The sequence below is a fragment of the Colobus angolensis genome, unplaced genomic scaffold, assembly GCF_000951035.1.
Source record: "Colobus angolensis palliatus isolate OR3802 unplaced genomic scaffold, Cang.pa_1.0 Scaffold622, whole genome shotgun sequence".
NCBI lineage: Eukaryota > Metazoa > Chordata > Mammalia > Primates > Cercopithecidae > Colobus > Colobus angolensis.
The window spans coordinates 850007-865197 of record NW_012119844.1 but is presented as its reverse complement, the minus strand read 5'-3'; the positions used below and the strand labels follow the sequence as shown (position 1 = coordinate 865197).

General features: G+C 37.6%; 1 protein-coding gene across 1 annotated transcript in view; it reads right to left on the bottom strand.

The window, feature by feature from the left end:
- Positions 1–812: 812 nt before the first annotated feature.
- LOC105527432 overlaps positions 813–15191 on the bottom strand; it is a 126324-nt gene continuing 111945 nt past the window's right edge. Inside the window, exon 4 of the mRNA XM_011963753.1 lies at positions 813–1153. Within this exon, the coding sequence (XP_011819143.1) occupies positions 929–1153 (225 nt within the window). The 3' untranslated portion in view covers positions 813–928. The remainder of the gene's footprint in view (positions 1154–15191) is intronic.

The window sequence follows — 15191 nt, the reverse complement described above, 5'->3', positions numbered from 1 at the left end:
GCTACTCATAGAGTCAGCAGGATGAGCAATGTACCTGGGTTAACACATTTCAGATTTTCAAAGTCATGATTAGAGCTGATTGAGCGTAACAAAAATGGACACTCTGATTGTGAAACTGAAGGAAGATGGAAGAGATGTTTCATTCTCTTTGTAAATAATAATTCACGAAAAGGAGAACATAGTGTAGAAAAGTTATTCTCAGCAAAAGCATATGTTTTCTTCCAACAGAAAATATCCTATAGTATGCACTTGCTTGCATATCTTGAAGATATTTGTATTGTGTTATTTACCAAAATAATGGCCACATTACAGGGCCAGCTAATACATAAACAAAGAGCGCAGCCTCTCTGTTACAGGCTTACACCTCCCTCTCCAAAACATTGACCCCACTAACCTAGCGATGGCTTGAAATCACAGTTCTCCCTTTGAGTTAAAAATTATCTTCCCTGGAGTGCCTGTGAACATACTAATAATTCCAAGAGGTAAAAATAGTAAACCATCAATAATTTTTAGTCCATAAATTCAAGTAAATGAATGTGTCTCTTCGTTACAGTAAGACATACGACACAAAACAAGTATACTTTGATAGAAGAAGAGCAGACAAGGGATGAGGCCTGGTTCAGTGGCTGCAAACTAGATGGTGTTACATAATGGAGAGACTCCAGGCAGACATGGTAAAGTGTAAGGACCCATTTTCTCAATGGCAAGGGAGAGATTTGAAAAGGAGGATAGAGGAAAGATGGAGGCAAATTGTCCCTATATTTCAATTTTGCCTCAGGGAAGCACTGATGATTCTATTTGGGTGCCTTCATATCACCATACTCTGCTTTTCATATTTTTCAAAATTTAAACTTCTTCATTTAAACACTCTGCTCTTTCAAATTTTTCAGAATGATATAGCCCATCCAGAACAAATAGCCTATCCTTGTTATAACAATATTGTTATGAAATTAATTAGAGAAGCTGCTGCTCCAGAAGACAAGATGGCATGTGAAATGGCATAGCTGTTGTTTGGAAAGAAAAGGTGAGAATTCACATTGGTAGCAGTTTTTTTTCTCATGTCATTCAAGGGCACAAATGTGAATGTCTCTTGCTCTTGAGTAACCCTTGTGGCTCTTTGTAAGCAGTTTTCATTGATGCACCAATGAGAACCCTGAAAGGAACATCAGACAGTCCGTGCCCTTGAAAAGTTCTTCCCACAAAGGACTTTATTATTAAAGATATTCACAGAACATTTGTCCGTTAATTAGGGCAATTTTAAACTCACTTAAAAGATCTTGTTTGAGTCCAGATGCAGTGGCTCATTCCTGTAATCCCAACACTTTTGGAAGCAGAAGCAAGAGGATTGCATGGGCCCAGGAGTTCAAGACCAGGCTGGGCAACAAAGGGAGATCATGTCTCTACAAAAAATAAAAAAACTAGCGAGTGTGGTGGCACACACCTGTGGTCCCAGCTACCTGAGAGGCTGAGGTGGGAGGATTGCTTGAGCTCCAGAGTTGGAGGTTGCAGTGAGCCATGATCCCACCACTGGAGTGACTTACTCCTGGTCTCAAATAAATTTCTTGTTTAATTGTTTATTTTGCATGCTTATGTTTTTGAGTGACTTTTAATGAAACATAAAGTGACCTGTTTTCACTATTATTGCTGCTACTAAAGCATGCTGGCAAAATAGTACAGGAAGTTGTGCTGGGGAAAAAATATGTATGAAGGGTGGCAAGCAAGGGACAATCAGAAATGTACCAAGAGTAGAAATGACTATATTTTTTTTAAAAAAATCCACAGATCATGAAAATATGAGCTTTGCAGAATATCTCCTTGATTTGGAAGCAAGTCAACATTGTCAAAATATTAATTTAAAAGGCACCTACTAAAAATGAGGGCCCACAGTCTCAGCAGTCAGTGGCACACAACTTCTGGCCTCTAGAACAGCAGGCATTCCACAATGACTACCTCCCCTTTCCCTTTTTTTCCCCCCAAAAATGTGGGGTTTATTTAGTGTACATGAACTAAGGGTAGGGTATTTGTGAAAACATGAAATTGATAACTCTACTTTTTTCTGTTAATTGCTTTTCAATAATCTTGAATTAAGAATGTCTTGAACTAGGAATTTAGCCACTTCTTTTCTGTTCTGTAGATGGATTGAGAATGCAATATTTGCCAGTATGAAGGATATTGGCCCAGAGAACTTTGTGAGAAGGGCATTCCATGAACACTTGTTACCATATGCCATTTTATTCGTGTTTTAATTTAGAAGAAAAGTGAGTTCTTACTTTCCAACGTTGATATTGAAAAACATTGCCCAGTCTCCCATTTGAATTCCAGTTGACCAAGGTCTTAGATCAGGTTCCCTAGAAGCAGAGCCTGAGATATAAACTCCTGTGTAAGTGACTTACTGTAGGTGTGTTCTCAAAAAGATCCTATAAAGGAGTGAAGAAATCAAACTAGATCAGGGAAAGAGCCAAGTGAAGCTGTGGTGTCAGCTGTAGAGTGGCTTCAGCTTGATCCCATAGGGAGCTGAAAGGTTGGATTGCACCTTGAGATAAGATAAGCAGGGTTTGGTATCCCACAGTTTCAGTCATTGGCTGCAGGCTGCTCCCCCATAAGGTTGGGTGCTGCTCCCCTAGGCAAGGCAGTTCCCCTCTAACAAGATCAATTCCTTCCATAGAATTGTGCATCTGTGAGCCTTTAGCAACTGACATTCACAAAAGTTGGGGAATGGGTGCATCGGTTCAGTAAAGAATATTTAGGTAAGCCCACATCCCTTTAACTCTGAAGCCAGACAGCTAGATTGGGCTAAGGGTTTAGAGCAGTAAGGACAGCCACATTACAGGAACCCTTCTGGACTAGTACTATTTCCTCATTTCCAGGACTCTGATTTGAGTTATTTGGAAAAATTTCTGACCTAATTACAATATGGCGTTTTCCTATAGAAGGGTTTCCCAATTGCAATCCCTCAGGTATAATCTTAAAATTACAATATAACCATGAACTACTCTCCATATGCCCTATCAGATAAAAGCTAAATAAGGATATGAGATTGGGGTTTGAGATCTCTTTTACACCAAGTTGTAAGATCAAAAGTTTAATTGAAAGTGATTGATTTTCTTTCCATGAAAGCAAACTGTGGTAGGCAACTTCTAAGATGGTCCCCAATCATTCTTGCCTCTTCATATCTATACCCTCCCCCTTGAGAGTGGAATGAATCTAATGACCCACTTCTAATGAATAGAATACAGCAAAAGTGATGGGTTGTCACTTCTGAAGTCAGATTTTATGAATATTTCTTCTTCCATCTTGCTCTTCCTTTCTCATTCTCTTGCTTGCTCGCTTTGAGGGAAGACTGCTACCATGTTGTAAATTACTGTATTGAGAGGTTCACTTGGCAAGGGAATGAGGGAGACCTATGACCAACAGTCAGTAAAGAACTGAGGCCTTCAGTCCAATGGACTGTGAGGAACTAAGTCCTTCCAACAACCACTTGAGTGAGTCTGGAAGCAGGTACTTCCCAGGTTGAGCCTCCAGATGACTGCAGCCACCCCACCCAACATCTTGACTGTAGCCTTATGAGAGCCTCTGAGCCAGAGGTCACCCAGCTAAGCTATGCCCAGGTTCATGATTCACAGAAACTGTGAGATAACAAATGTTGTTTTAAGACACTAATTTTTGGAGTAATTTGTTATGCAGTGATTGATAACTAACATAAAAGGCTTTGAGAATTTTCTTCTGTTGTAAATTTGTCTAAAATCCCTTCTTCTTTTTTTTATACTTTAAGTTCTGGGATACATGTGCAGAACGTGCAATTTTGTTACAAACATAAACATGTGCCATGGTGTCTTGCTGCTCCCATCAATCCGTCATCCACATTAAATATTTCTCCTAGTGCTATCCCTCCCCTTGTGCCCCACCCCTCAACAGACGCCTGTGTGTGATGTTCCCCTCCCTGTGCCCATATGTTCTCATTGTTCAACTTCCACTTATGCCCAGTCTCCCCTGTTCCTGTGTTAGTTTGCTGAGAATGATGGTTTCCAGCTTCATCCATGTCCCTGCAAAGGACATGAATTCATTCTCTTTTATGGCTGCATAGTATTCCATGGTGTATAAGTGCCACATTTTCTTTATCCAGTCTAGCATTGATGGGCATTTGGGTTGGTTCCAAGTCTTTGCTATTGTGAATAGTGCTGCCATAAGCATACGTGTGCATGTGTCTTTACAGTAGAATGATTTATAATCCTTTGGGTATATACCCAGTAACGGGATTGCTGGGTCAAATGGTATTTCTGGTTCTAGATCCTTGAGGAACCACCACACTGTCTTCCACGATGGTTGAAATAATTTACACTCCCACTAACAGTATAAAAACGTTCCAATTTCTCCACATCCTCTCCAGCATCTGTTGTTTTCTGACTTTTTAATGATTGCCATTCTAACTGGCATGAGATGGTATCTCATTGTGGTTTTGATTTGCATTTCTCTAATGACCAGTGATCATGAGCTTTTTTTTTTCATAATTCAGCAAAGTCTCAATATATAAAATCATTGTGCAAAAATTACAAGCATTCCTACACACCAATAATAGACAAACAGAGAGCCAAATCATGAGCAAACTCCCATTCACCATTGCTACAAAGAGAATAAAATACCTAGGAATACAAATTACAAGGGATGTGAAGGACCTCTTCAAGGAGAACTACAAACCACTGCTCAAGGAAAGAAGAGGACACAAATGGAAAACATTCCATCATCATGGATAGGAAGAATCAATATCATGAAAATGGCCATACTGCCCAAAGTAGTTTACAGACTCCGTGCTATCCCCAACAAGCTATCATTGACTTTCTTCACAGAAATTTAAAAAAAAAAAAACTACTTTAAATTTCACATGGAACCAAAAAAGAGCCTGCACAGCCAAGACAATCCTAAGCAAAAAAGAACAAAGCTGGAGGCATCATGCTACCTGATTTTAAACTATACTACAAGGCTACAGTAACAAAAACAGCATGGTACAGGTACCAAAACAGATATATAGACCAATGGAACAGAACAGAGGCCTCAGAAATAACACCACACACCTACAACTGTCTGATCTTTGACAAACCCGACAAAAACAAGCAATGGGGAAAGGACTCCCTATTTAATAAATGGTGCTGGGAAAACTGGCTAGTCATATGCAGAAAATGGAAACTGGACCCCTTCTCTATACCTTACACAAAAATTAAGATGGATTAAAGATTTAAATGTAAGACCTAAAACCATAAAAACCCTAGAAGAAAACCTAGGCAATACTATTGAACACATAGACATGGTCACAGACTTCATGCCTAAAACACCAAAAGCAATTGCAACAAAAGTCAAAATTGATAAATGGGATCTAATTAAACCACAGAGCTTCTGCACAGCAAAAGAAACTATCATCAGAGTGAACAGGCAACCTACAGAATGGGAGAAAATTTTTGCAATCTATCTTTCTTCTATTCTTAAAATGACAAAGATCAGTGCTTCACAAGTATTTTTGGCAGTTGATGACATAAATGTTGACAGTGATTGACTATCTGGATTTAAATTTCCATCACTGTTTTCACAGGATGTACAGGAGTTTTATGTAGATGTGTGAAGGAAGAGCCTAAATTTGATACAGAAAATTCCCAAAACATAAATGGAAAGCTCTTTTACTGAAAACATAGACAATATCAGTGTTCTTTAATGCTATCCTTAATTTCAGTGAAATTTGTTTGTATTTATTACAACTTATGAGCATCAATGATAATACATTCATTTTTTTCTCTAAGACATCCTGATGGAGCACTAAGCATTTTCATGATGGCAAAAAATCAAACATTGTTGAAAAAGAAGAGACAAAAAGAAATCTAAGAGACTAAAAAGCAGAATAGTAAGTAGAATATTTGTAATTCTTACCAACTATTTTTATGTTGTCTGTCACCATGTGGTGAAAAGATATGAGTCCTTGCGATATTTTGAAAATTCTTTTGGAGATACTTTTTAATGCATGATTCATAAAAGTTAGCTTGATCCTTAACAATAATGAGAATAAGCTTTTTGAAATACTTTGAAATTTGTCTAATCCTGGATTCAGACACTCAAGAGTCATATTGTTGTAGTCAACAATAGCCTCTAGTTACAGAGCTTAGACCTAACTACTAGATTATTTATTCTCGTTCCTGCACATTAATTCCAAAATCAGACAAATGAAAATGCCTAATCTTTAAGAAAATGATTCCAGAATTGAAAGTGCTCATACACAGGCTATCTCATCCTAGTCCCTTAGCCAATGACTCCACTGGTTTTAAAAGGCACATACCTTTTTTTGTGGCTTTCAAATGGCAAGTAATAGGTTTTACTTGATAAGTTAATGATTAATTATTTATGACAGAATAGTCTACCATAAGATGAAATATTAAATAAGCAAGAAATCTAGTACCATGTTAGACATTTTCTACAAACAGAGTGGATGCTTCACTTACTCATTCAACAAGCATTCAGTCGAACACCATTTTGTCTAGGCACTGGAATTACAAAGACGAATAAGATATTTAAACAGATAGCTACAATTTTAAGTATGCACAGGTAGCACAAGTACATATACCATACAGAAGGGAAAATCTTGTTGAGTGAGAAATAATTATGCAGGTAAATATGTATGTTGGTGAATGTGGGGGTTGAGAGCATTCCAGAAAGAGTTGGCAGCATGAGTTCAGATTCAAAAGCAAGGAAAAGTATGCTATGTTCCAGGAATCCAGACCAGGTCAAAAACAGAAAATTCCTTAGCAACCCTGGGAAACAATTTTCACCAATTACCAAGGAAAAACAAAAATTTTATCCCAAAAGCTCTCCTTGTAGCCCACATATCTTTTATACTATATTGTTTATGTTGAAATTTATTATATGAAAAATATATATAATCTCATGCAATTCTGAGGATTTAACAACCTGTTTTTAATATCCATGAAGTTTTGTCTAAAGTTATAGATCAATATCTAGATTGAGTCAACCTTATTTGAATCTTCTAATTACAAATAGGGAGCCTTTTGATGGCCAAACCAGTTAAACATCATCCATTGGAGAATATTTCTTCAGCAAGGGTTTGTTTGTTATTTTTGTGTGTGTTATATGTATTCAGGATTTTTCCAAGAAATTTCCTTATGCTACTCCAAAATATCACCTTTCTAATCAAGTGCTATGTTGTTCTAAGGCAAAGACTGCTAATTCTATCCAAAATATATTTGCTTAGCTGCTTGATTATTTCTCTGACACCATTTATTATATCACAGCCTTTCAACTTTTAGGTCATACTTGACAATGTTGTGATGGGGATTGAACCATATTGGCCTTAAATTTGGCCCAGAGAATAGCTTCATGCTGAGAAATGGAAGACAGCAGTGAAAGAGCTAAATTAAGTGAAATTAAAATCCCCCAAATGTAATATATATTTATAGAAATCTTTCTATTTATCTATTTATTTGTACACATTTATAGGGTATAAGAGTAATTTTGTTACAGGAATAGTTTGTCTGGTGGTGAAATCAGGGCTTTTAGGGTATTGATCACCTGAATAATATGCATTGTACTCATGAAGTAATTTCTCATCATCCACTCCCACCTGCCCACCCTTCCTAGTCTCCATTGTCTATCATTTCCCACTCTATGTCCACGTGTATGTATGTACACATTATTTAGCTCCCACTTACAAGTGAGAACATGCAGTATTTGTCTTTCTGGTCTGAGTTGTTTCACTTAAGATAATGACCTCTGGTCCCATCAATGTTGCTGCTAATAACATGATTTCATTCTTTTTTCATGACTGCATAGTATTTTCCTCAATGTATATGCCACATTTTATGTATCCAATCATCCAATGATGTACACAGATTGATTCCATATCTTTGTTACTGTGAATAGTGTTGCAGTAAACATACAAGTGCAGTTGTCCATTTGATACAATGATTTATTTTCCAGGTAGATACCAGGTAAGGAGACTGCTAGGTCAAAGGGAACTTCTATTTTTAGTTCTTTGAGAAATCTCCAGGTTGTTTTCTATAGACGTTGTAATAATTTACATTCCCACCAGCAGTGTAAAAGCATTCCCTTTTCTCCACATTCTCACCAGTACCTGTTATTTTTTTTTTGTCTTTTTAATAGTAGCCATTATGACTGGTATAAGATGATACTTCACTGTGGTTTTAATTTGCATTTCTCTGATGATTAGTGATGATGAGCATTTTTCATATGCTTGTTAGCAATTTATTTCTATGTTTTCTTTTGAAAAAATGTCTATTCATGTTCTTTGCCCACTTTTTAATGGGGTTATTTGTTTTAATTTTGTTGTTGTTGAATTGAGTTCCTTGTAAATTCTGGATACTAGTCCCCTGTCAGATATGTAGTTTGCAAATATTTTCTCTGTTTCTGCAGGTTGTCTGTTCAGTCTGTTGATGATTTCTTTTCTTCTGCAGATGCTTTCTAGTTTATGTTCCATTTGTCTATTTTTGTTTTTGTTGTCTGTGCTTTTGAGGTCCTAGTCTTCAATTGTTTGCCTAGACAAATGTCCAGAAGAGTTCTTCCTAGATTTTCTTCTAGTATTTTTATAGTTTCAAGTCTTAAGTGCATTTTTAGTTGATTTTTGCATATGTTGAGAGATAGGGGTCCAGTTTCATTCTTCTGCATATGGCAACCCAATTTTCCCAGCACCATTTATTGAAAAGGGTGTCCTTTTCTCAGTGTATATTCTCATTGACTTTGTCAAAGATCAGTTAATTGTAAATTTGGTGCTGTATTTCTGGGTTCTCTTCTGTTATATTTATCTATGTGTTTATTTCTATAATATTATCATGCTGTTTTGGTTACTACAGCCTTGTAGTATAATTTGATGTCAGGTAATGTGATGCCTCTGGTTTTGTTTTTTTTACTTAGGATGGCTCTGGCTATTTGGGATCTTTTTTGTTTCATTTGAATTTTAGGATTGTTTCTTCTTATTTTGTGAAAAATAATGTTGATATTTTGATAGGGATTGCATTTAATCTGTAGATTGTTTTTGCAAGTATGGTCATTTAAACAATATTAATTCTTCCTACTCTACAAGACTTAAACAAAACAATGAATACTAATCCTCATGAAACTGTTTCAAAAGTCTAAAAGGAGGGAATGCTCTTTAAGTCATTCTACAAAGCCAGTATCACCCTGATACCAAAACCAGACAAGAACAAAACATAAAAGAAAACTACAGACAAATACCCCAGTGAACATAGATGCAAAAATCCCCAACAAAATAGTAGCAAACCAAATGCAACAGCCCATGAAAAAGACAATACACCATGATAAAGTGGGTTTTATACCAGGCATGCAAGGATGGTTTGACATATACAAATCAATAAATGTGATACATCACATAAAGAGAGTTAAGGACAAAAACTATACCTTAATAGATGCATAAAAAAGTATTTGTAAAATTTGGCATCATTTCATGATAAAAAAATCGCTCAAAAACCTAGGCATAGAAGAAAAATACTTCAAAATAATAAAGGCTATCTACGAGAAACCCACAGTCAACATCATACTAAAGGGGAAAAAGTTGAAAGCATTCGCTCTAAGAACTGAAACAAGACAGGATGTCTGCTTTCACCATTCTTATTCAATATGGTGCTGGAAGTCCTAGCCAGAACAATCACACAAGAGAAAGAAATAAAAATTATCCAAATTGGAAAAGAGGAAGTCAAATTATCCCTGTTCACTGATGATTTGACTTTATATATAGAAAACCCTAAAGCCTCCACCAAAAAATTCTAAGATTTGATAAGTGAATTCAGTAATGTTGTAGGATACAAAATCAGTGTACAATAATCAGTAGCATTTATGTATGCCAATAAAAATCTAAATAAGAACCAAATCAAGAATGCAATCCCATTTACAATAGCTACAAACAAACAAAATACCTAGGAATATATTTAACCAAGGAGGTGAAGAATCTCTAAAAAGGAAAACTACATAACAGTAATGAAAGAATTCATAGACAACACAAACAAATGGAAAAAGATCCTGTTTATTTTTATCTCTCCAAAAATATCATTTATAAACAATTTAGTAAAATATGATTGAACACATTTTCTTTTTTTTTTTTTTTTGGTTTTCATGAGCTTTCTAGTAACTAATTTTTCTGTTGGAGAAAGAGTTCATCATTAGTTTAAAATACTTACCTGTAGGTGGCAACTCCATAGTATTTCAAATATGGTTTCATTAAAAGTAGTAATATAATTAGAAGTTTTACTTCTCCACATTTTTAACAAGAAAATAAATCTATATGTAATGTAATGACTTAAAGGTTAATTTGATTAGGAGTATATTTTATGAAACAAAAAACCAAATAAAAAATGCTAGATTTCTTTCTCAATATGAACAATACTTATTTTCCTTGAAATTGAAGATACCAAATGAATACTGCTCATCTTTTTATTAGTCTATAATGGTTAAGTTTGTAGAAAATAAACACTATTAGCAAATGAGTGCATATTTGCATAATTTCTCAGAAATGCATAGAAATGAATAAAAGAAACTAAAGCTAAGAAGAAAATCCCATCAAAAGTGAAGCAATGGAAGCCCTCACAATCCCTTTATCACTGATTTCATAGAAATATCTTTCATATAAAATAAAATTTGAATCAAACTAAAGAAGGATTCCAAGACTGATACACAGTATAGGGTGAAGTTATTAGATAAAAAGTGGCAAAACTATCGAAGAGCCATACCAAAATTCCTGAACCTGAAAATAACAACTAAGGAATGTTGGCAGGATACTGTGGAAACATTCCACTGGGAGTCAGTTTCTACCCAGCAGCATTATAGGGGAGTTAGGGCTAAAGGAAAGTCTACCACGTGGTTATATTACTTTCATTTTTCCATATTCTGTTTTGAGCCAATTAGAATAGCCCAGAGGTGGGAGAGAAAAAGATGAGGACATAGCAATGTGCTAACTAAGCGAAATGTGATTAAGGTGAAGAGAGACAATGATAATCTTGTAGTCAAAATATATAGCTGCTTGATAACGTTTACTGAATGGAGATGAATAACATAAAACAGACAACTACAAAACAAAAACAAAATGTCTTGGAGCATAAAGTCCTCACATAAGAACCTAGAGAAACAAAATTTGCTTTTCTATTTCCCACCCGCCTCAAATATAGTACTGAATAATCATCTGAACAGAGAGTAGAGACTCCAAAACTTCGGTGAGGAACGATTTGAATTACATCCATGTACCACCTGCTGCCTTAGCTCACCAGCCCTGTTTTGCAAACAGCCAAATGACTATACCAAAAAATGCATACCTCCCTCCTAGCAGAATAATTCAAGTTTTTGCCCAGGAAAGATATTATGATCAAGCAGGATAATTTATAATATTTTCCAGTGACTAAAATCTTGGGTACTATTGCATCATAATTATAAAAATAATAAGCTGAAAAGAGCAGTATGAAACTTTTTCAAAAGTACTATACAAGATAAATTATATACATATTAAAGGAGGAATTATTCAAGGACACAGAAAAAATTAACAAAAACTTTTTTCAGTCTTATAGAAATTTAAAAACACGAATTATTTGATATAAGAAATCCAAAGAAATATCCAAATTAGAAAAACAGATGGTGGTGATGGTCGCACAACATTATGAACACATTTAATGTCACTGAACTGTACACTTAAAAATAGCTAAGGTGGTACATTTTATGAGTATTTTAGCACAATAAAAAAATTGGAAAAAATATATTAAAACAGTGAAACTATATTGTTTAAAAGGAGCTGGTAGGTGGAACATGTAGCAAAATGACTGAATAGAAGCCTCCACCAATCATTCCTTACAAAAACAAGCATTTAACAACTATCTACACACAAAAAAACACCTTCATGAGAACCAAAAATCAGGTGAGCACTCACAGTACTCGGTTTTTAACTTATCACTGAAAGAGACACTGAAAAGGTAGAAGTAACAGTCTTGAATTGCTGATGCCATCCCTACCCCATTCCCTGGCAGCTGCAGGGTGGTAGAGAGAGTATTTCTGTGTGCTAGAGGAGCGAGAACACAGCACTTGTGAAGCGCCAAACTCAGCGCTGTGCTGTTATAGCAGAAAGGAAAACTGGACCAAACTCAACTGATACCTGCACACCAAGGGAGCATTTAAACCAGCCCTAACCAGAGAAAAATTGCTGGTGCCACTGGTTAGACTTTGAGTTCCACAAGTCTTGCCACCATGGGCTATAGTGCTCTGGGGCTGTAAATAAACATGAAAGACAGTCTAGACCACATGGACTGAAACTGCTGAAAAAGTCCAAGTACTGAACTGGGCCAAGAAACAGTGGACTGGGGGCACGTTGCCTAATAAGACACCAGCAAGGGTGGCTAAGGGAGTGTTGGCATTGCCTCCCCTAACCCCAATCTGCACAGCTTATGGGTCCAAAGGAGATTCCTTTCTTCCACTTGAGGAGAGGAAAAGGGAAACTGTAGAGGACTTAGTCTTGTTTCTTGGATAACAGCTCATCCACAGCAGGATAGGGCACCAGTCAGAGCTGTGAGAACCTCTTTCAAGGTCCTAGCTCCAGATGACATTTCTAGATACACCCTCGACCAGAAAAGAACCCACTGCTTTGAAAGAAGGTACCCAGTCAAGAAGGAAGGGCTAGTGCCACACTTTTAAACCATTATATCTTATGAGAACTCACCAACTATCATGAAAACAACAAGGGAGGAGTCACCCCCATGATCCAATTACCTCCCACCAGGTCCCTAACCCAACACCGAGGATGACAATTCAATATGAGATTTGGGTGGGGGCACAGGGCCAAATTATATCATTCTACCCCCGGCCTCTCCCAAATCTTATGTCCTTCTCACATTTCAAAACCAATCAGGCCTTTCCAACAGTTTCACGGTCTTAACTCATTCCAGCGTTAAACCAAAAGTCCAAGTCCAAAGTCTCATCTGAGACAAGGTAGGTCCCTTCTGCCTATGAGCCAGTGAAATAAAAAACAAGTTAATTGCTTCCAAGACACAATGGAGGTACAGACATTGGGTAAATGTTCCCATTCCAAATGGGAAAAAATGGCCAAAACAAAGGGGCTATGGGTCCCATGAAAGTCTGAAGCCCAGCAGGGCAGTCATTAAATCACAAAACTCCAAAATAATCACCTTGGACTGCACGTTTCAGATCCAGGGCTTGCTGCTGCAATGGGTGGGCTCCTAAAGCATTGAGCAGCTCTGGCCCTATGGCTCTGCAGGCTACCACCCCTTTGGTTGCTTTCACAGGCTGGTGTTAAGTACTTGAAGCATATCCAGAGCACAGTGCAAGCTGTTGGTGGAAATACTAATACCATTCTGCGGTCTGGAAGATGGTGTCCCTCTTCTCACAGCTCCCCAAGGCAGTGTCCCAGCAGGAACTCTGTGTGAGGGTTCCAACCCCACATATTCCCTCCACACTGCCTGAGCAGAAGTTCTCCATGAGGGCTCTGCCCATGCATCAGACTTCTGCCTGAACATTCAGGCATTTTCATACATCCTCTGAAATCCAGATGGAGGTTCCCAAACCTCAACTCTTGCCTTCTGTGTGCCCAAAGGCCAAACATGACATAAAAGCCATGAAGTCTTGGGGCTGCCCTTCTGAAGCCAGGGCCTGAGCTGTACATTGGCCCCTTTTAGCCAAGGCTGGCGCTCGAGTGGCAGGGATGCAGGGTGCTGTGTCCTGAGGCTGCACAGCCTGGGCCTGGCCCAGAAAACCATTTTTCCCCTCCTAGGCCTCTGGGTCTATGATGGGAGGGGATGCCATGAAGATTGCTAAAATGCCCTGGAGACATTTTCCCCATTGTCTTGGCTATTAACATTAGGCTCCTTGTTACTTATACTAATTTCTGCAGCCAGCTTGAATTTCTTCCTGGAAAATGGGTTTTTCTTTTCTGCCACAGGACCAGCCTGCAAATTTTCCAAAATTTTATGCTCTACTTCCCTTTGAAATATAAGTTTCAGTCTCAGATAATCTTTTTTCAAATATATGAGCATACACTTTTAAAAACAGCCAGGTCACATCTTCAATGCTTTGCTGCTTAGAAATGTTTTACGCTAGATACTCTAAATCATCTCTCTTAAGTTCAAAGTTCCACAGATCTGTAGGGCAGGGGCAATATGCCACCAGTCTCTTTGCTAAAGCACAGCAAGAGTGACCTTTACTCCAGTTCTCAGTAAGTTCCTCATTTCCATCTAAGACCACCTCAGCCCAGACTTCTTTGTCTATATTACTATCAGCATTTTGGTCAAAACCATTCAACAAGTCGCTATAAAGTTCCAAACATTCCCACATCTTCCTGTCTTTTTCTGAGCCCTCCAAACTGTTCCAGCCTCTGCCCATTATCCAGCTCCAAAGCTGCTTACACATTTTTCAAGTATCTTTATAGCAGTGTCCTACTGTCAGTATCAAATTCCTGTATTAGTCCATTCTCATACTGCTATAAAGAACTACCTGACACTTGGTACTTTATGAAGAAAAGAAGTTTGATTGACTCACAGTTCTGCAGGCTTAACAGGAAGCATCAGTGGGAGGCCTCAGGAAACTTACAGTTATGGCAGAAGAGAAGTGGAAGCACGGACTTTCTTCACATTGTGGCAGGAGAGGGGCAAGGGAAGTGCCACACTTTAAAACCACCAGATGTCATGAGAACTCACTCACTATCATGATAACAGCAAGCGGGAAACCGCCACCATATTCCAAACACCTCACACCAGGTACCTCTCCAAACACTGGGATTACAATTTAACATGAGATTTGAGTGAAGACACAGAGCCAAACCATATCACTGTTTTATGGTAAAAGGTTTTTCCCTTCAGCACTTCACATATGTAATGTCACTCTTTTTTTTTATTATTATACTTTAAGTTCTAGGGTACATGTACACAACGTGCAGGTTTGGTACATATGTATACTTGTGCCATGTTGGTGTGCTGCACCCATTAACTTGTCATTTACATTAGGTATATCTCCTAATGCTATCCCTCCCCCCTACTCCCTCCCCACAAGAGGACCCAGTGTGTGATGCTCCCCTTCCTGTGTCCAAGTGATCTCATTGTTCAATTCCCACCTATGAGTGAGAACATGCGGTGTTTGGTTTTCTGTTCTTGCGATAGTTTGCTGAGAATGATGGTTTCCAG